Source organism: Styela clava, chromosome 1 (assembly GCF_964204865.1).
Source record: "Styela clava chromosome 1, kaStyClav1.hap1.2, whole genome shotgun sequence".
Lineage (NCBI taxonomy): Eukaryota > Metazoa > Chordata > Ascidiacea > Stolidobranchia > Styelidae > Styela > Styela clava.
In genome coordinates, this window is record NC_135250.1 from 10028685 (window position 1) to 10052345 (window position 23661).

A 23661-nucleotide genomic window follows, 5' to 3' on the forward strand; every position below is an offset into this window, starting at 1 on the left:
AACTTTGATAACGAAAACTTCCCCCAGCCGTTTGATTGATGTAAAACTTGCAAATAATAAAATACTGTACTACAGTTTCTAGTTCTTCTATTTCAGAAGCTTTCTAACTTCTTTATATAACCTTTATAGGAGTGTACTCTCACAACTATCATATGATATCGTCTAGTAAAGTTCACATTATATCTCATACAAAAATATAGACAAAAAATATTATACATATACCCCAGTTATATTATATAATGTTGCCACGATGTTTATCCTGACGTTTTAAATTGTTTAGGTTCGATTTATTATATTGTTATTACTGTCCCTGATATTTGCACAAATATAAAGTTTAAAAAAAAAATTGGAAAACTTGATGTAATTGATACGCTCGTTATTTTGTACTTATGTACTGTAAGTCTGCATCATTAGTACATTTGCAATATATTAAGACTTCGAAATTTTAAATATCCATAACGTTTGTGAGGTCATGTGGGGGAGGGAGTACGTCACAAAATATGATATTACTTTGGGTTTGGGGCAGGGGTCGGAGAACTACGATTATATTCTTTACGTGACAGAATTTGTTTTGAGACACTAAATTATATTATAACCTAACCTAAAGTATATAATTCACAATCACTCGTTTAATGAGCCTACAATTGATTTTAATTAGACAATTGGCAACATAACGTGAAAAAGTTGATGCTGAGTGCAAATGGTTTAACGACGCAGAAAATATTCAAATGATCAGTCTCCGCGCACTGTTTGGAATTTCCTGAAATCTGTGTGAAAAAATGTGATTCCTCGGTCATTCCGTCGGTTTTTAACTTTCTAAAAATACGCGAGGCCCGTCAATGACTTGCAGCCTTTAATTTTGGCCCGCGAACGACAAAAGTTTGCCGACCCCTGGTTTGTTTAGGGTGACCATTCAAATATGACGGACATAGCTTCCAGAATGGTGAATGTTCAACCAACCAGACTGAAGCCATTAATACAATTTTTTCCATCGTCGTGTATCAAATTTTAAGAGTGAGATTATCACTATTAAATATCATAAATAGTGTAGGTCCGAAAATTGAACCTTGAGAAACTTCAAAGAAGTGTAGCGTGGTTGTTACCTCAAAATAAAACCTGTTACTAATTACCAACTTCCATGACCTTTGACCGATGCTGCCAGCAACGTTTTCAATGATATTCGGGGGGATGCTCGCCTTACCGCGCCGTTTCAGAGTTAGCGCGGTTGCTATTTGTACCTGCTTCGAAAAGCTCACTGTGTGTAAATGTTGCTTCAACAGCCTTTTTAATATTATAAATTGAATACGGATTAACTTATGTTAAGTTGCAGGTAGAGTACCACGGTCTGTTCCCAGGTTGGGTTGAGTCCCGATACGGTAATGGTGCACCCGTACTGCAGTACCGTCCGAGTGGAAATCGTGTCAGACTAGTCTATAGTGTACCTCAAACTCAAACACTGACATATTAAGGCAAACCTACTCTAGTATAGTATTGGGACTTGATGAAAAAACTATTTCTCGGATCATCTCCCCTGTTTACCGCCCAATGGTACGCAAATACAAAATCCCTGTGTCCCCTCAAAGCAAGGCAAATAGTGGTTCTGGCAGCAGTCGTTACGCTCCGTTGATTCGTATGGAAGTAGGTAATTGCCTATAAGGAGTATAGGCCATTCAAATCCGATTGGGACACATCCTTATTTTTAACAGTTTATATACACAGCTGGGATTGGTTAATTCAGATCCTACTATTGGAAAACGTGTTCAAATATTACTTCAGCATGAAAATATATATATATATTTTCAAGTGGCGCCACTACAGTTAGAATTTTTATTCTGGTTCAGTAATTTGGCTGTGTTATACCTCGCAGCGCGTGATTTATAGCTATTGTCAGGTAATTACCTTTTCCGGGGGTCTCAATTTTCGTTCTGTCATTAGAGAAATTTAACCCCTAATCTTTTTTTTATTCTCTCATTTTCATATACATATAGCGGCTCACTGGCAACAAGAAGAAAACATTTCAGATACTGAAATTGATTGTTTTGAGTTCACATTATCACCACACTTTTTAAAGCTGGCAATAATGCTAAAAACTTGCAATGTCGAAACTCAAAACTTGCCATAGTCGCCAGTCCAACATATAGAATCAAAACACCAATATTGGTAAACTTTAATCTAAAAACCATCAAAATCTTTGACAACGTCGGAGTTAGGTTCTTAACGGCTCAAATGCCGGATAAAACTGTCATCCTATTTTGCACAGCAACTGTCACGAATTGCATAGTGTTCTGATCATCGAGTTATATTACCACCGAAATATATACAAATTTAAAAATTATTGCTATCTTTGGTTCACGAACGTTACATGAATTTACATGTAAGGAATGAGTACTTCTTAAGGAATTTCATCCAACACATTGACCTACCATTCCTGATTCACTTCTTTTAATTTCTTGCAAAGCCTAACTCTAACAAGGTGGTAGGTCAGCATTCCCGTAACAAACAAATTAAAAACACTGAACAATATCTTGGCCTCACCAGTATATTTATTATAACAAATATACTTATTATACAACAATTTTCAAACAAACAAAATAAATCTCAAAAAAGCATTTTCGTCGCCACGCTAGAGAAATCGATCACGAGCTTTATTTATTTAGATTTACAAAAAATTTGAAATTTTTGAAATCATTTTCTAAATGGCAAAACTAAATTGGAAAGTTTAACAATATTTTTTCTATTAAATACCGATATGTCTAAAATATTTTTACCTTTGTCTTAAAGACAGAATATTGAAAATAAAATGCTCTTAATAAGCTAGAATTAGGTGAATTACTGCGACAGTTAAACTGCCAATTTTGTCATTTTGAATTGTTTATCATTATCAATTAATAAAAAACTTATAAATTCGTTTTCAATTCCAAAAATGCTGAATTATGGCACTACCGTGGAGAGTAATTAGGAAAATACTATACACACATCTTTAACGACACCACACAAATAGAATCAAGAAGACAAACAGACAGACATATATTAAATTCTTGAAGACAATATACTCATTGCGCCGACACAAACTTGCTAAATTCATTTCCTATTTTTTTTAGCATATTTAAACTTCTGAAATCAGAGAAATGAAACCAGCAAAAATAATTGAACAACCAACTAGTTCATAGATTAATTTAATCGTAAGAGCAGAGGTTTCCATCAACAAGACAATTTAGTACATATCTTGAAAGGGTGCCACAGGGATGGATTTTTCTCCTAGACTATTTGTCATCTATATGGATACCATACACTTCATGTTCTCCTAGGGAAATATGCATGAACAGACATTATTCAACATCTAAAAAGATATAAAAGTCATTTTATGAACTTTAGGAACACCATAATAGTTGGGAACTAATCAGAAGAAAGAAATTGGTAAACAAGATCAGGCAAAAAAACAATTACGTGATAAACCTTGAACTCGGATGTATTATTAAATTAAGTCACCCATGACAAATGCTGGTTAATTTTTATATATCTACTGCAAGAAGTTCACATTTTTAAGAGGTGCTTAGCACTATGCTATCTTCAACGCGACATATAAAGCGCAAATTAATATAACTTTTACTTATGACATCATAATTCAAATACATGCGAAATTAGTAAGTTGGTGGAAAAGGCGTAAGCACCAATGATTGCCAAAGCTGTTAAACAGCTGAATTGGTACACATTATTGAACGAATAAAATAAACAATAATATCACAAGCAATCAACTTGTTAGACAAGCTATCAAAAACAAGTAAAATAACAAAATTTCAACAGTAATTTTAAGGAAGAACGATAAAGTGAAAATTTTCAAATTAGGAAACTTTTAACTAGCTGGAACTGAGTGTAATATAATTTAAAGGAACAATTCATAATTAAATATGTCACAATAGTTCTCGTATAGTTCACCAGAAACAAATTACTCGTAACCCATCAGATATAACATGATAAATTAGTAATCATATTCGTACCGTACGAGATTCTAAACAACTATGCACACCCGCACGAGTAATTATAAAAGATAATCTGCTTTCATCAAGTCTCTTGGAACTTTTTAGGAGTTTGGCAAACAAAAATGACAACTTGTTTCTTAGTTATATGATTACCAGAAAAAAATGATACTTTCGACAATTTTTATATCAGCAGAGCACCTTGAGTTTTCATTCAATGTTCATACTTTTATAAACAACGGGGTAATTTGAAAGCAATTTTATAGCATAGCAAGCAAAATAATCAAAACATCTTGACTGTAATCTTAAATAAAGTCAGAATCGCACTTCACAGATCTAAAACTGTTAATGCCAATTGCCCAAAAAGACAAAAGGTTTCAAAAAGATTAGGTTAGCTTTCCTAGTATCTGTTTTCAACGCATTGACTATGTAAGGATCAGTCAGAAATATTAACTACTAGTAGTCCATACTCAGTAATGAGTACTGTTCGGATGGAAACGTAAGCGCATAAAAGAATAGAATAAGATCCCTCTTTTCAGCTGAAATCAATCAATTTCGGAAGATTTCAAAAGTAGTCAACATTATAACAAAAATCTTTTTTTTTCAAAATTTGACAAAATAGAGAATTTGTAACGGAAAAGACGTTCCTTCGGCCTATTTTAAATAGATAACTTAAGTAATTTCAATTGGAAAGAAAACCTCAAGTTTCACTTATAATAAAAAGTTGTACCATAGCTATGAATGAAAGATAATATATTATCTTTAGTTGTATGGCATGAAGTACAAAGCGAGACTTGGAGTTTTGTATGTTTTGTCTTGCCAGTTTGGGTCGGAGCTACAGTTAAAATTTCGTGTGGCACCAAATCGAAAATGTTGCATATAAACGAACTAGCAATAATAGCACACTAAATGAGAAACAAAAAGCAAAAAGAATAAAAAGGCATTCTGGGCACCTTTGGCCATAATAAACAGAAAAATGCGGCACCTTTCATCGTATATAAACCACGTTAGTCAATTAGAGACCTGCGTCTGTAATTGCACAGTTATTCATTCAATTTTCACGGCCACGGGATAATTTTGTTTCAAATCTATCCCTGGATTGGTAGAATCTGAATTCTCTGACGAAAACTGGGTTTCGTTGGAATCGCCCCTTTCTCTCGTTGGAGGCGGTAAAGAGCTGTTGCTCGGTGGGAGAACTGGTGCTCTAGAAGTGGCATTTGTAACGTTGGTATGGTACCGTTGGGTTTGTTGTAGATCGATTAGAGTCGCGATCTTGAGACTAGCTGCTTCCATTTCTTTAGGAGACGGGAGAGATATTAATGCAGGTTGTTCGTGTGGAGAGAAGTCGTCCGGCTTTTTACCTCGCATTGTTTCGCCGTGGTGTTTCTTGACGTGTTTTTCCAGCGTGCTAAACACCGAAAAAGGCATTTCACAAATTTCGCAGCGATAAACCTCTCGACCGTTGATTCCATGAGTGCGCATATGGCGAGTTAACTTACTTGACTGCGCGCAAGCGTAATCACAAAGCCTGCATTTGTATGGCCGTTCACCAGTGTGCATACGTCGGTGTACTGTTAAGTTAGACGTGTTCTTAAATACCTGCAAAATGAAATGAAAAAATGAACATTTGAATTAAAAATCCGCTTGGTGGGAACAGAGAAACTACATTGAGGTTAATCCTCTGTTACCATCATAAATTTTTCTTTTTTTAATCATGTGTGGACCTTATAAATTGATCACCCTGAGGACATGTCTAATCTACATCTCGTGTTCAGAAGGCACTAACAAAAAATAATACTAGCGTGTAGGTAAAAGCGTCGCCTTGCATGGGAAGCACGTTTAATTCGTATAAATTATTATGAAATTAAAAATAACTTTTCTCTAACATATATATATATATGTACGATTAATAAATTTGAATGTTATCTTTTGTAAAATCCAACCGTGCAAAGATATGGACGGTATTTAGACTTGTTGGTTTTCATTATAATTTCGCCCTTTGTATATATATATCGCCACAGCCCGGGGCGTTTCGAAGAATCGACCAAGTCTCAATATATACAGTCGACCGCAGACTGGTAAAAAGTTTTGTAAAATTACATATTTAGTGAGGTCAGGTAGGTCTTCACCTCCGGGCAGTCGAATTTGTCGTTAAATACTTGTTTTGTTATATTTTTACATTGAAACCTGATTTTTGAGTATAATTAAAAATATATAAAAAAAAATAACACAGGAAACTCGTTACACAATTTAGCGATTTCATCAATTATTCCCGACAAAATCTAAAAACTGCAAGTTTGTGATTATCGTTTGAATCACAAAAAATACGCTGACGCTAAAATCTTCTAATAGGAGGGACATATATATATATATACATAGTAATCGGCGTCAGTGATATAAAATCTATATATTGAACCCTGAGGGGTACAATATAGCACTGTAATTGCCAGGAAAACTTTTTTCACACCCCGTGTTTGCATTGCCAATAAGTTCATGAAATAAGAGGAAATATTCAGTGTTGCAACTGTGAACCGCAAACTATCATAAAATTTTATATTTTCATCAGCGTCATAAATGCCATCAATGCTTTGCTTTTCACTATATATATATCATATGGATATTTAAATATATCTTTTAGATACTACTACAGCCGAATACGATAAATCGCCCTGTTCAGGGGTTTAAATCCGAATAGGAATATTCTTACCTTCCCACAGTACTGACAGGTATCATTTCGTCCGCTTCCCCTTGGTCTGTGCGGCTGAATTCCTAAGCCCCCGGGTCGGTGATACATATTTCCAGTTGACGTTCTTCTTGTCGCTGGTTGCATCCATCGATTTCTACTGTACAGTGACGTTGGCAGAGGCGCAGCGAGACTGCTAGCGCGCATGTTGGCGGGAACACCACTATCCCCACCTGGTGGTGTATTAACAAGCCTTTGAGGGGCTTTCGAGGAAAGCAAAGCTTGTTGCATGTTACCGAAAAGAATCATATTATGCAGTTGTTGATGTTGTTGACTCCTCAAGGTCAAAGGGTCAAGACCATTAGGTGGCGACTGTATACTTTTCGTGGTGTTGATAACTTTTTCTTGCGCATGCTTCGACCCTCGTTCAAAGAAAGTAGGTGACAAAGGAGCAAGTCGAACATCTGAGTTATTCCCTTTATCCACGATCGGATCTAGGAAAAGGGGAATAATTTAATATTATTTATGCAATTAGAGTAATAAATATCAATTGGTGCTAAGCAAGACGTAACTACATATTCTTCCTCTATACCCCTGCGTTGAGGAACCATGGGTATAATGTAATGATGATGTAGCAATAAATATGACTATTCCACGAGAGCCTTGCTCCACACTAACACAAAGCTATTTCTGAAACATTTCGCATGACTAAGTTCTGCCTTCTTCAGTTGTCACAGTCAAAATATGCTGGTCAGAAGAAGTGTGGTCTCGGTGAGACAAAACGTTACAGAAATACATTTCTGTTAGCGTGAAGAAGCCTAAATCACATAAAGTGGATAACCTAGCATTTGTGGTTTGAGTAGTTTTATTTAAACAGATATAAGTTGTTATAGAATATAACTATTTCAAAAAAGTACTCTAGTTAATACGTTATGCGAGGCTTAATGAACAGTTTTTGTTTAGACCGTAAGTCCAAATACTAAACTTACCCGATGCTTTAGAGTAGGTGTTCAAGTAAGGACTTTGCAGAGGCGGTGGAGTTTTTCGAACACTTTCTCCGTTTTCAATTCGCGTCCCATTAGTCTGAATAACTGTTAATGGTGTTTTATCCGCCATTTCAGTTGACATTTCCGGCAAAGGAAGAGTATCGCGTTGCCTGACACGCAGGAACTCCATTCGGCCCGTAACGGATGGCGCCCTGTCTGCAAATTGTTGCTGCAAACGGCCGTCTTGCTTTGCCATTTGCTCATTAATGCTGTATTTTCGCAGCAAATCTGCGTAGAGAGGTTGAGATGGCTGGTTGACCGCTTCATCCCTCCTAGGAAACAACTGACACCTAGATGAATGTGAATGATCAATGTTGGGCCCATTCCCGCTACAATTTAATTGAATAAAACGGGTCAAACGCTGATAAGGATTTAAACTATGTAAATCATCATTGTCAGATAACCGGTTTAATCCGGCTGGAATCAGTGCAGGGACCGGCACAGAAGCATGTCTATCCGATGGAATTTGCTTATCTTCGTAAAATTTACTTTCAGGGTATACATTCTGTGGTCGATTCTGTATTGGCGCAGAAGATCTACGCATAGCAATTCGTTTGAATGGCGATGATTCATCCGGACTGCTCGCTGCAAGACGTGTTATCCTGTCTGCTTCCATGTTATTTGCATTATTTTGATTGTCATCGGAATGATGCCTTTTAAGAATAGATGTTTTACAATCGGCATTTCGTGTATCTTCTAACCTATCCGAAGAAATATTGCTCACTCTTCCGCCCGCTAATGGAGAACTGGCATTTGAAAATGTGAGGCGAGGCGTGTCGCCATCGTCTTCCATAATAACGTCTTCGCGCGGGATATGTTCGTTTACCAAACGACTCTCACTAGTTTCACTTTTATCATCATGGTAATGCTTTCTCACAAAGGGCAAATGACTTTGATTTCCCATGTCGAAAAGCCTTCGTTGAATATCGTTCCGTATTTTATCATCCGCATTCTGCATGATTGCGTCTTTATTCTCATTCGCTTCATTATCACATTTCTCCTCTTTGACGCATATCAATTTTGTCTGCATGCCAACCTCACGTGTAAAATGTGTGTACAAATGTACCCTTAAATTGCTGGTAAATTTGAAATCTTTATCACAAATCGAACAGTTATTGGGATTTTCTTCAATATGTTCCTGAATTATCGTTTCAATATCTCGTTTTGAATGCGAATTTGTTTCATTTTCGGAGTTGCGATCATTTGAATCCTCTACATTATAACACATAGGAGATTTCGATGTACCAGGACTTCTATCTCCTGACGAACACGAAGTAGCAATTACATTATCGCTTGTTTTGGTAGTTGGCGAGTGCATAAAAACGCAGTCGCTTTCCTCGCTATAGCCTGGAGAAGTGTGTGAGCTTACTGATCTTTTTGTATCTCCATCCGATTTTGTACTTCTGTATCCGTCAGGTCCAAATGAAATTTGTGTCATTTCAGAATGCATTTGATTTGGAGACACACGCGAAAACTTGAAAACATCTGAGGAATTCACTGATAAATTCTCATGATTTCCTGAATTTTTTTGAAAGCTTCTTTCCATAATGGTTGGTGATTGTGGATTGGTTTCTCGATTTCTAACCCCGCTTTGTTGGGATATTTCTTCGGCCGTTGGAGATTTCGAGAGCGTTGCTAAATGACGTAGACGCTCAGAATAATTCTGCTTATTATTCACTTTGTTATACCAAGCTTCTAATGCAGGTGGAAGGTTTGGTTGGTGGTGCTGATTTGGATGACCTCCTAAACTAGCTGCAGACGAAGAAGGTTCAAAATTATTGTGAGCTATGCTCGTATTTGAATGTGTGCGGGCGGGAAGTTCGGACGATACCATCACAGGGTGTTCAGAATTCACTTTACAGGTCATAGAAGACGATGACTGTGGTATTGTTTGGTTTATATTACCAGTGCTTCCTGGGATACCAGGCAACTGTCCAGAAGCTGATAGTTGTAGCAAACGTTGTATGAATTCATATGTGTAATTGCTTTCGGTATCTTGGTTGTTTTTAACTTCGTCTTGTCGTTGTTTTGTGTCATCGCCGTTATCAATTTTTCTAACCAGAGCAAGACGAACATTATGTTCCCGATCAACGTGTTGTAAAAGAGCTGCAGCTTCAAAATATTGCTTGTTGCAATCAAGACACGCGTATTTCGCTGATGCCGGTATAGCAAAGGATGAGTTTGTATTTGCACCTGAAATGAAGAAAAAAATATTGTGATAGGCAATTCTTAATATAGGCTATTGTGAATTCGATTAGATACTGCTTACGCGCATGCAACTCTTGCTAATTATGGAAGAATTTCCTAGTTTCGATTTGACCTATCCATTGTGTATATCATGTATGAAAACCCATTCGGATCACATTTTAAAATTCTTGATTAGTGCAATGGTTAACAACCGGAGGCCCAGGTCCACCCAGGGGTTCACAGAATGGTTCTGGGACTTATAAGCTAATGAGAATCATAGCTTTTGGTAGAGACCATGTATATAACACAACTTGTCTTAGATAATTGAAAGCGTGCCACAGCTTTTATCAAAATTTTGAGAAGAGTTCATGATACTGTACTTGAAAATTTGGGAACCAGTGAGCAAGAGAATATACAGATAAGATACCAGCGCTTCGCCAAAAAATTCTCAAAAAAACAGTATTTGTTGTTAACCTATGCCCTATACGTTCATCTAGAATGTTTCGCACCCCATCATAAGAAAATCTCGCTGACCAGCGGTCGCTACACGGTAACATGTATATGTTGGCTATTCATGTCCTTTGGCACGTTCCGCATGGTAATATGGTTATTTTAGTAATCTAATAGCTTTAATGCCTATTAGTAACATTTGTTTGGTTATGTACACCAGACGATTGGCCATCATTAAATAACGTTATTTTAGAAACGGGCCATATATGTTTTTATACCGATTTTTTATAATTGATATTGTACTCCTATCAGTCAACCAACGTTAAGTACACTGTTACAAAAATGCCTAAAAATTGCTTAAATTTGCAAATGGATATTTTTTTTTTGAATACTATTGGATGCTTATGCAGCATGGGTCGCGTGGTGTACTAGTATTTATCTGAAGCTCATATTTGATTGTTACTCCATTTGGCTAAAAGTGAAGTGAGTGCACTTAACTGAGAAATGGACGTAACATTTGCGAACTTATTTACAGTGGGTAGACAGTAAGGCTATGTCGTACAGGGAAGTACATACAAATTATCCGCAAGTTCATATACGGGTGTCCCAGTTTTAAAATTTGCTCATTCGTTAGCTCACCAATACTTGCCAAATAAGACAACATAGGTTTTCAAAACCAATGCTGCTTAAAAATAAATTACTAAAATCAATCAAATAATTTACCAAAGAGTTCAAAAATTTGGAATGCAAATGGAAAAAATAAGTTGTCTAAGGTTACATACGAAACCCCTTCTTAGATTGATATTGGTATTTTCGATAATACCATAAGGTTAGTAAGCCTATTACATTACATTTTATATCTGCTCCACGTAAGCTTCAGCTTCGATAACTCAGCTGGCAAAATAGCCGCGCCCGCCAAATTTTGCTATTTGATATGCCACAATAAACGCCAGCATCGCGAAATCTGGCAAGACCGTAATAATTTGATTGCCTTGTGGACATCACAAAAAGATATGGGAGGGTTCCACAGTGGACAGGGGCACTTAGTGTATCTCACCATGTGAAGGTCAAGGTCTACATCCAATTTAAAATGTAGACCGAAAAAAAGTTTGCGTAGCCCGAGAGATGGAATTCAGTAAAAAATATATTAATATTTTTTTTACTTAATTGTTAAAAATACAGAATTCTTCAAAAATGCGCACTTCAAAGGTAGGAAGGACGCCTCGTGCACTTACGATAAAAACGTTTAAAATACGAACGTAAATGCGGACGTAATTCATACGATTGTACTAGTGTATTTTGGTCACTTGCGCGTAAAAGGCGCATACCAACGTTGCAAAAAGCAAACCGCTATGACCGCGATGGCTCGTAGATTAATCAACGGCAAGCAAACACGATTTCGAGCGGCGACGTGGATGGGTCAGACGACTTCGTGCTCTCGCCCAAGTCCAAGAGAAAAAAGAGAGAAAGATACTATGCGCGGCCGCTGGTCGATTCCGGCAGACCATCGCCGTACGTGACAGAAGTGTATTATGACACCAACCCGAGAAACGAAAACCCCATCGCTGTCCGCCTGATCGAAGCAAAGGACGAAACCGGCGCATGGCTGTTTTAAGTATGCGCGTGCACATACACAGTCTCAGTTAATACCGTCCAATATCATATGCATATTCAATTTCCTGTCAGTCCACGGGAAACGCGAATAGCGTATAAAGGAGTTAGTACTGAGACGAAATTGTTATAATTCATTGTTATTTTTCATAACTCGAGGGGCATCAAATATGAAATGAAACAACGACGAAACGGGGTCTTATTTTAAAACAGCTATGAAAGATCTCTAATAATAAATTTTTATATTATACCATTTATTCATTTTGGGATGAAACGCAGACTGAAACCGTAAAAATTTCTCTCAAATATATTATCAACTCAGAAAGAGTTTGCTCGTGACATAAACTATATACAAGCAGGTTTAAATATCACAATTCGCAGTAATGTTTACTAGACAGGCCTGTATTCTGATGGAGTTTTAAAATACTTCTCTACAAGATATAGTTGATATTTAACAACATGTTAAATTCTGTTAATCACATTCAACTATTCAAAGACGATCGACCAATTTATTGATATAATTGTTTATTCACCAGCACATTATAACAATCCTACAATGTCTATAATAGACACAGTAGAATGAAGATTTCCGATTATGGATTTCGCTACTCATCAATGCATCCTTTTACTTGAATATTACATAAATTGTAAATATTACAGACCTTATAAATATGATTTTGAATATTATTTGAATTTAGCTCGCTGTCTTAGCCATAAATACCTACAATACCATTTCATTTTTGTCGCCTATAGCCTTTAATAACCATTTTGAAGTTTTTATGAAGCTGTCATAAGGTTTGCAGAGTAACATATGCGAAGCGGACGAAAATTCAGTCTGGGGCCGCAGTACTGATTAGTAACATGTTTTGCAGACATCAACATCATATGAAGTGGCCAATTGTATAATGAACATAGCCTGCTTGTAACAGCAAGGGAATATTTTAATGTAGTTGGTAAAGCAAATTTCATGAAATCCTATTCAGCATAAGAAACAATTTGACCATTTAAAATTGACTGAGAAGAAAAAATATTTAGTGGAAACCGCCACACATATTTACTACTAAAGTGCACAAGCGAAATCGTAAATGTTTTCGATGTAGCTTAGCTAAATCATTCTATTTTAAAATTCACCGGTGAATTTCAACTATTTGTATTTTTGACAAGTACGTTTACCAATAGGTCTTCTAACCATGAATTAACATTGCTTTGTTGCTAGTACCTTGCGGATATCCTTCAATTTTAGGATTAGGTGTTGTAGGTGAATATGAAGATATGTTCCGGTCGGTTCGGATCGACGGTGTTAAAGAGCCATTTTGCATTCTTGATTTAACAGGTTCAGAGCCATTGGACAGGGCCTACAAACACAAAATTGAGTAAAAACCAGTCCACTCGTAAATAGCGGGAAATAAACATATATAACGACGCTAAATTTTGTTACCTGAATGGAATTTAACACAAAATATGTAACGCAAAATGCATGAAGCTAAAGTGAAATTCTTCAAATTGTTGGGAAGAAAACCTCATTCTGTTGGCCGCCTCGATGTATAGAGTTCGGGCTTGCATTTATATTCGAATAGGCAAATATGTAACCAAACTATACTTACTGCGTTTGGCTCGTATTCGTGTGCAGTTTCTCCGAAATTTGCGTTTTGGTTTATATCAGTGGGTGATCCACCTTTTTGCAATAGGATAGCATTCTCAGGTCTTGCGCGAATGGCGTTTGGATTCGTATCGCCCCCGTCACATCTGATGTTAGCAAATCGAGTTTCATTACTGGGACGCGGTTGACAGAAGGTTTGTTTATGCTGAATGGTAAAAAAAATTTTGTCAGTCACAAAAGAATAGTAAAACAATGCACATGAATCGGTCCTCAGTCTAATTGAAACTTCTGAGTTTGTGCCAGAGAAGAAAGCAACCAACTACTCGAGTTGTGATCCTAGCTAGAGGCAGGACTTCGAGTAAGCATTCCCTTATGCATAGATACTTCAGAACTTTGGGACAAGAGCTTCTCAGATTTTGGCACCCGTTTTCGCTAATTCACCTGAAATCAAGATCACTACGGCGTATTCAGCGACGAACAGCAGAACATGTGGTTAATTACATATGAATATTTCCATTACATCGCAATTGCATTTAAAACTGGTTACAATAGACAAATAAATATCTAGATCATGTGTAGTTCGTGCATTAACTTTAAACAGACAAAACCGCGTTGCGGACAACTAGCCGCAGTGGACTTTAAACTTTGACATGACAACTTTGACCTCATACATGCTAAAAAACGGTCCAATCTACTATCAGTGGCTGTAGCTAGCCAAACTAAGGGATGTGGTGAACGTGCTTACAAACCGGCTAGCGATTTGTATTTTATAGGTTTAAATACTAGAAATTCATGCCGTGGTTTAGGAACAACGATCTAAATATAACATTTCCCATTATTAGAAATCATATACCTGAATGAAGCCAAGTATATTAGACAAAAGAAAAACTTTTCCACAGCTACCACATGTTAAAAGATCTTCTCCTTGTTGAACCTGGTCAAAATCGCCAGGCGTGTTTTGAAGCAGGGAGTCGCTTGCGGTTTCGTCAACATCATTTGCCTCTAATCCAGGAGATAGCTGAACTCCATCATCTAAATACAAAAGTACAATATGAAATTGTATCAAAAGCGATAATATGAATACCAATACCACCCAGAGTAAATTTGTACATTGCTGGTTTAAGAAGTTGTCTCCATATAGCCTTCATGAGCTGCCCTAATTGGGTGAAAAGGAGAATAATTTTGAGGTGCTGGGGTGCTTGCGTTTTCATATAATGTTATATTTCTTTTTGCAGTGGGTACGAAACAACACTCCGGAATGGCAGTATGGAATTGTCCCATACTGCTCGCTATGTTATTAAATGTGTTGATCTTGGATTCTTCGCATATCAGATACGTCGCATTTCTGTCCGATTAATCCGAATATTCAATGCGTACACGAACGGCAAAGCTACATTGTTACAATAGCTTGTCTCCGTTACGGCGTATTCGGAATATTTCAGTGATGGTAAAACTATCAAACTGGCGAACGCAATACTTTTTCTGAATGTAATTTTAAACATTGGCAAAAAGGTATCGATATGGTAGCCGACAACGATCACATATTACGTCGCGTTGGTTGAGACATTTCGATTTTGATTAATATGATTTTATTATTTAAACATTCAAATTGAAGATGTAATTTGATCTCGACGGTTTAATACCGTTGGAACAAAGTCAACGTGAATTTAAAATTAGCCGCCGTATTTGAAAAAAGAACAACGCGAGATATATGTGTCACCATCAAAAAAATCACTAAATGTTAATTAATGTATTCAATAAATTCATATGTGATGTTATCAATAAATCCTCCTTCAAGGTGGGCAAAACTTGGCATTTTTTCGCTTTTCTGAGATCCGTACAAGATGGTTTGTGTTAATTCGAGTCCAATCCTTTACAAGCATGCGTGGACAGCGTTATAGTGTGTCCACTGTCCATAGTCTTTTCGCAATTTATCACGCTTATCAAATGATAATTTTTTTAGTTTGCAAACTAGCTAATGACACCCTGAACATAACCTCTAAAAAATTCGTGCCAGTCTTTATACATTTTAATACAGAATGGTTTGAAGAGATCTAATCTGTCTGTTTGTCTTCCAGAACGAACAAAACTATAAACAAAGTTCAAAAGCAAATTGTCTAGTATATTAAACAATCATCAGACCCAGTAATCACATTGTGGCAAAAAATGAGATCATACGAGCCTCTGGCTTTATTTCGTTTTAATACGTCAGTACTGTTACGCTCAAAATCTTTAATTTTTTCAAGATTTACGCAAGAAGATTTGATTGTTTCACTTCACGAGTCGATTGCAGATATTATGTGAATAGATATTAAACGTACATGACTAACGCCATACCAGAAAAGCAGACGTTTTATATCGACTGCTCAATTAATTGAATCGAAGTATTGTCATTGTCTACTTTAAGGAAATTGTTATGTAACTGATGATTTAGTAATTGAAAGCACTGCCGGTGTGGCTTGTGACATACGATATCCTGAAGTTTTGTCTGTCTGGCCTACCCAACGTCCATTTACTCAAGTTTTGTTTTGACGATATCGGCGTTTAAGAAAATGGCAGAAAATTCTGTAAGATCTTTAAAATATTTTGCTGAGCTTTTCCACCCTGTTTCAACTGGTTTGAGGGTTCAATAAAATACATGTTGTACAGATCGACGTTTCCCCCCCAACAGTCTTAATGGTAATGCTTACAAATAAACAACAAAAGAGACGTTTTACGCAGACGTAATAAGATCCATTTATTCAAGGTTATACGAGTTGAATTTTATATACAGAACAATATAGCGACCTATTTCCAATTCACGAGCGATGTAAATTACGCACGCGTAAACTCACGCCAAGCAACGTTAAACTTCTAAAGATAGGCGTAAACTTTTTTTCTTGGTTTTGAACTTCGGAACAATGCTCGAAACTCTGAGAACGAGTCAATTTAGTTTTATCAAACTTACGAGTATATTATGTTCGCGACACAGTCTAAAATCTTGCGTTCAAACCGCATGACACTACTTTAACCAGGTGTTATAACTTGAAATACATAGTAGATGCTTACCTATCAATGGCATGTTCACAACGCTTCACGAAAAAAAATAAGAATGGTTAAATTACACATAGCACTCCGTGATTTAAAGTAAATCGTGCTAGCAACATTAAATCTACAAGCTGATCTAAATAGCTTTATAACGTAAGCCTAAATAATCGTGCGTCAGAATATAATCGTCCGGGTAATGCGATCGGCTTTATTTATTTATAGTATGAGTCTTTGTCTACGTCACAAATTAAATTGCGAGACTTGCATCCAAAAAAAATAATTTCTTGCGGCAAGTACCTCATTCCATTTTGACTTCACCTATTTCCAAATCTATTTATGATTGAGTTGAATATACAATACCATAAGCGAGCTTCATTTTTTTGGCACTGAACCGGAACTGAAACAGCAAATACGTATCCAAATACCTTAGCTTACTAAATAACTCATATGGCCCATGGCTGCTTAGGCGATCGGCTTTAGCATACCGTACTTATGCCCTACCTACCCTGTCCATGGTGTGACGCAAAAATATAAATCATCCTGGAATAAGACATGGTACTATCTTCCATCGAAATTGGTGACATGTTTTTAATCAGGTATCGACTTTTAGGACTTAAAACAAGCTAAAAAAAATGCATAAGACGTATATAACATTTGACCGAGGATAACAAAAGTGAAACAAGCTTTGGCAAAAACTTCTGATTTGCACCATGTAATATGAAAGAATAGTAGGACCAAAATGACAACGTACATTATGTTGACTCTCTTTAAAATGAAATGAGTGCCAAGAAATATTCCCTAAAACATCGCACCGCACAAAGAAGGAACGAACATTCAACAAGACAAAACTTGCTGTAATGACAATAAAGTACGACGTAAATTGGATGCTGATTTTTGGGAAGTCTGATTACGGATAATTATATATTAAGTTAGAATCTTAAAATTCATCGACGATCAAATTTAAATGGTATTGACCATTAAAACTATTGAATTTACCTTTATATGACACGTTTTTATACTTTATTTGGTTTAACCCTATACTCAAAACTATCATAAAAGTGTGTTCGTGAAACGGCTACCAACACCGAAAAAACGAAGTAAACAATCAAAAGAGAATATAAACACTCTGTACTGAGCACAAATAAGGAGCGATGAAAGATAATGTAATATGGGAATGATGATAAATTCCAAGTGAATCCATCACAAACAACGTATATTTATCACGACAAGGCATAAAGGTACCTTCGTAGCCATGACCCAATGTTGGTCAAAGGCACATTGTATGATTATATTTAACCGGGATGACAGGTATCCCAGATGTAACGACTATAAAGTGAACACTTGCCGATCCATCATTTACGGCATCCAGCCTGCGACAGGTCGACGTGGATCAGTATCCTTGTGCTGTAAACGAAGCGTGACGACATCAACGCGAATGGTAAACGCTGATCTGTTCAAGTTTAAGAGATAAACTTGATAGTAGAATGAGAACAGGTAGTACGTTAGTTGTATGATTGGATGTTTGACAAATAAAAGATGTGTAAGTAAGAAACTTTATGCAAATAAGCTATGTGTTGACTTAGTATCCTGATTCCCCGGAACACGGTGAACAAACACTTACTGCCAACTTCTATAAAAAAAAAACAGAAAGAAGGATTTTACAACGAAGTTTTCAAGCTGCTTCCACATCTTCAAATCTTTATTAACATAAATAAGAGCAATTTGAATACAAAACTGTAATGTTTCTGGGATGAATATGATGAAAAATAATAAATAAATCATGTATCAACCGTTATTTATAGGCGCCCGCAGAGCCCTGGTCCTAGTAGGCCATTGCTACAGCTCTTGGAATTGTGGTAGATAATCATGCAAGGCAGAATTATGAACATGAAACTTCCTCCCAAGCAGACCCATACGAACCTAATTTGAGCGATATTTACTTCCACATCAAACGGAGTCTCAGAGTTAAAAAACCAACGGGAATACTAAATTCCTTCAAACTTTCCAAATAACCTCTTCAACTGGATAAAAGCAGTCGTGAAGGACGATGAATAATATGGTAGAATTAACGAACATGATTTTCTAGCGTTTTCGTCACAGGAAAACATATAAAACTCTTTGGACTAAATATGGTCAAACCCATGCATTCCCGTGTATTAAATAAGGTCGTCTATGGCTAACCGGAAAGGTGATGCAATTTCACAGACTAATAGTCTCCGGTATATAAGTGACATACATATCATGCATTGTTGTTATACGATATATGAAATGAAGTAGGACTCATATGCAACTAAATTTTAAATAGAATACCCGATGTAACAGAAAAACAATTTTACAGCCTAATATACTGCCAAATCAAATTTTGACAGAAAAAAAATTTACTTTCATAATTCCTATGCTCGCGTGAAGATATCATAGTAATACATAACATAATAATATGCAACATTGTTAATGTGACCACTATATATCTAAAGTTATCAATCATAGCACCATGATTCTTATTTTTTACTCAAAAAAAGACTTAAATTTGGTCTCAAGTTCAACACTAGTCTACAATGGTTTATTATTATGATCATTGACTTGAATGGACTAGCGAGGTTTTTTATTATGAAAATTGTGATATATGTACATTATTATGCATATAAATTCAAATCTGTACTTTTCTTGCCTCAAAGTTTCAACTACCACAACTAGATTTGGTATATATCGTACATTTACAGATGTATAGTTGATTAGCTGTTATCATTTTTGAATCGCAAACAATACGTTTTCGTGTGCTTTCGATTTCCTTACAAACATTTGGTTCTGCAAGGGTTCGCAACATTTAGATTAACTTTGTTTAGCACGAACTTTGGCGAACTCCAACATCCCCGAAACGTTCCAAAATTCCGATTCCGATATAAATTATAACCGTTCAAAAAGACGTATAATATCAACAATTTTGACCTGAAGTTAGATTATATTTTCCGATAGTGGAAGAGAAATTATGGCGATTTATGCTAAATTAAAAAAATGAACGACAGCAATTAGCAGTGATTGACTTTTCTTTTTGTCAACGTAATCAAAATGGCGAACATCTCGCTTGACTGGTTTTTTTCCTGACCGAAGAGTGTCCACGATAAAAGCGCGTGTGTGCCACATTCAAAATGCGCGTCATGTGCATGATTTTGTCAAACATTAGCCGGAGTGGCCACAATTGCTTTGTCGCTAACAAAGAATAGCTTCAGCTGCTCACAAAAATCGCTGAGTGGAAGAGAATGGGTAAACCTTATGTGCTGTTACAGTCGATTGCACAAATATATAGACTAGGTATTCGCCGCCGCCTGTCCACTGTCAAGGTCCTTTTGTCGAGACATTTGTGTGTGCGGCGAGCGCGCTTATGCGCTATTCTGAGAATAAACGATCGAAATGCGCAAGCGATAGGATTGGGTTTACGATTTCTTTGCGCAGCAAGAAAACTCGCCTAAATGACCATAATACCCGACTGATGTATCGTTTTACCTATTTCAAGCAGAAGTATCGTATAATCAAGGTTTTCAGAACATACTATTCAAGACAATATGCATTCAGTAGTAATCGCTTTGAAAATATAACACGTCCAAGGACGCTCACGTACTGATTTCAGAAAGTTAAAGCTAATATCGAATAATCATATATATAAATGATGTACTAACCATTTCGGAGTTGCTGTGGTTTCCCTTGTTTTCTCCTTGACATGATGCCGCTGGTTTTCTTTTCCTGGTGTACATTTGCGCCACAGGTTTTACGGTATATTAGGAACCTGCTATAAAAGCTAAAATTGAACTTGTGTATCACATACCACGTCCAGCCAACTACCACATTCAAGAACGACGATGCGGCCAACTCTCCCTCGAGGTTATATCCCTGCTCGGCCGTTAGAACTTGCCAGCCCTTTCTCTCGAGTAAAGCTTGCTCACTCCGTTTCTACCAATGACCGCACGACCACTCCATTTTCTGTTTGTTTGTATTTGGTGGACGCACAGTCGAGGAAAAAGAAAGAGGCGAAAAACTCAGGGGTGGCCACGAAGAAAGGGAAGTGGGAAGCGGAGCGTGTTGAGGTTCAAGTGCATGGATGACGATGGTATTTTATATACACGGCATTCTGTCTGCTATTTTACATTCTATGCTAAGGTTGAGTGGTTCGGCACTGACAATAAATTCTGATAATCATAGTCCACCTTATTCTGCTTACTTAACAACTTTAACATTACTTATTAGTGACCGACAAGATACTTATTTCAGAGGTAATTCATACGCAATTATTACAAATACCAAGTTTGTCATTCAGCTCTGAACCTTGTAACATGTCTTCCACAGCCTGTTCTAACGTCTGGCAATTAGTGTACAATAAGAAAGACACTGGCTTCAACTGAGAATCAAATTACTTGAGCATATTATAATATGTATTGTAGCTCCGCGCTGCTGATAAAAGAGGAAACAGACCGGCGACAGGCCTGGCAGCGTAATAAATAATGTGGGTAGATGGAATGAGCGGAAACTATGCAAGGAAATGTTGGGTCTGACCGTCATACCACGTTTCACGTTACATCTTCTAATAGTTCGCTAAATTATTCGAAAATTGACAAGTTCCAACCGTTAAAATTGGTATTCAAAACTTCCTGTTTTTGCCGCCAAACTCACATGAAATACAGATAATATGTATAATGAGAGAAATCTACATGCTCTGTCTATGCTCATTGAATTATGAATATACCATCATTGGCCAGCGTAATAGTTTGCTGATGTTACACGACCAGCCTATGACTCACACTCGATAAAGCCTATTACTTTATCTTATTGGAAAGTTTTAGCCGGTCGAGCTAAATCCTGCCGCTTCTGACGCAGTCAGTGCATTAGAAATTCCAGAGTATTGAAATCTGTGAAATCTGCACGAAATATATTTTTCAACTGCAAATTTCTAATTCGAGTTCATATATCTCCAGGCCGTGCTGCACACAGAAAGCCAAAACGAATCGGTCGTTACCTTAACACTGATGCTATTCGCTATTTGTGGTTATGAACGATATGATCAATTCAAAATATAAGGAATTAAAATAGCTGCCGGTCAAATTTACAGCCCTCTGGGCTATTCACGCGTGTTTAAAGTATTATTATATCAATGTAATTCTGGATCACTTGAGCACTTTTTGTATGATCACATTGACTTTGTTAGGGCTCAGAACTTGTACTTTGAAGAGTGAAGGGTTGGACAGAGCTGAATATTTTACAGCTAGGTTTATTAATCTTATTGGTCACATTCGTTCCAACACATCATGACCTATGACTTTTGGACTAGCTCGATCTGCTGTGGAGATGATGCATTTGCATGGTTTTGCATTTTACTGTACATGAAGTGGATTCATGGATTGTTTTGACCTGCATAGTTTGCTAAAGTTTTTATTGTTTTGCATTTTTCCTAGCATGAAGTCGACTTACTTATCGTTTCGACCCACACAGTTTGCTGAAGTTTTCATTGTTTTCCATTTTACTGGACATGAAGTGGATTCATGGATTATTTCGACCCGCACAGTTTGCTGAAGTTTTTATTGTTTTGCATTTTACTGGACATGAACATTATGTATCTCCACTAAAAATATTGCACAATATGACAACCGCGACCACAAAAAATCTATTGGATTTTATAGTTTGTACAGAGTGTTGCCCCTTTCTTTTTCTGATTAGTGTTCGCATATCTTAAATCGATTCAATCGTTATTGCCCGATTTTGTATCGTGTGTGTTTAATTCTTTGTGTTCTTCGACTGTTTTTGGTGGACTGGCGCGAAGTACGCATTTCGTTTGTCCATTTGTTGTCAGGTTTTGTTGTGACCAAATTGATTGATTGATTGAATACAGGTATAATTACCTGAATATATTTGTAATAAACGTCCCATAGGGAAACACAGGGACCCTGTTTGGTTTTTATTAGGCAATCAAAATTGTTTCAAATGCTTTGATTGTAGTATGCATGCAGTATACATTCTTTAAAATTTTACTGTCTCATAAAATATCATCTTGAACATCATTCATTGGTCGCATAATGTCTTATGTTGAAGGTATATTTCACATAAACTCGAAATACGTTATTCCTTCGATGTGGCCTTAAAAACCCTACGAAGTTTTATATACAGGGTGAGCCAAAAGCGATGGACATTCTGTCTTAATTAATATATTTATTAACTGTTAACCCACATTTGGCCCACCATGAAAATCCATTTTTGAACAAAAGTTGCTCAAGGGCGCTCCTCGGCGATCTAAACTTGGTCTGATAGTCTTCGTTTACCAGAAACTTGGGCTTACGGGCACGTCTTGTGATCGGAGCTTTCCATAATTAATTTAGGTAGTTTGTGCCGCGTGCTATGAATAAACGCTTTAGTCAATATCAACTTAAATTATTCGTATGTAGTGTTACATTTTCAAGAAAAATTTGCGTCAGTGAACACAAAACTAAAGCTATGAAAAATATTTCAATTCAAGGAAAAGCAAAGCTTTTATTTGCGAGATATAATAACGAAGCATCACCATAAGGAAATTGAAACATTTGCAATTAATCATGTTTAACATATGCCTTGCAATACTGTTTTAGTCCTAGCCTGGCCAAGTGAACTGGAAGATATTCCAATAATAAATGAACAACAATGGACCGTAGCCCATCTCGTTCGTTTTCTGATGCTGGAATCACGTTACCAGGAAACGCTAGTCCTGGCGGTTCTAACTCCACCGGCAGTATGTATCCGATTGAGTAATTGCCTAGCCCTAGGCCCTGAATTAAGACGACTGTCTCGACGCCGATTGCATACGTGGCCAAGTGTAAACACACTGACATAGGCGAGCTTTATTTTTGAGTCTTTTGGCGTCGTAAATAACATGTGTAGGCTAGCATACACGGTCATGTTTCTTCAACGCATAATTTACAGTGCGGGAATGATAAAAACTTGGGAGCCTATAGTTTACAACAGTGGTCGGCAACCTTTTTCAAGTGACGGACCGGTAAAAGCTGACTCAAATTTTAGCGGATCACCTGTATACAAACGAACTACTAAGCTTATGTAATAAATCAT

General features: G+C 36.8%; 1 protein-coding gene across 1 annotated transcript; it reads right to left on the bottom strand.

The window, feature by feature from the left end:
• Nucleotides 1-2521: 2521 nt before the first annotated feature.
• LOC120342232 (uncharacterized) lies at nt 2522-21408 on the bottom strand. Its single transcript, XM_039410985.2, has 7 exons — nt 20256-21408; nt 14408-14586; nt 13559-13759; nt 13174-13309; nt 7650-9899; nt 6685-7154; nt 2522-5576 (listed from the first exon to the last, which is right to left on the bottom strand). The coding sequence occupies exons 1-7, from the start codon at nt 20296-20298 to the stop codon at nt 5025-5027; spliced, it is 3831 nt and encodes a 1276-aa protein (XP_039266919.2). The 5' UTR covers nt 20299-21408; the 3' UTR covers nt 2522-5024.
• Between the last annotated feature and the right edge of the window lie 2253 nt (nt 21409-23661).

Coding starts and splice junctions, on each gene's coding strand:
- LOC120342232 (XM_039410985.2), bottom strand. CDS start 20,298: ATGTCAAGGAGAAAACAAGGGAAACCACAGCAACTCCGAAATG. Junction 13,310..13,558: donor ACGAATACGAGCCAAACGCA/GTAAGTATAGTT, acceptor TTGTGTTTGTAG/GCCCTGTCCAATGGCTCTGA. Junction 5,577..6,684: donor CCTGTCAGTACTGTGGGAAG/GTAAGAATATTC, acceptor TTCATTTTGCAG/GTATTTAAGAACACGTCTAA.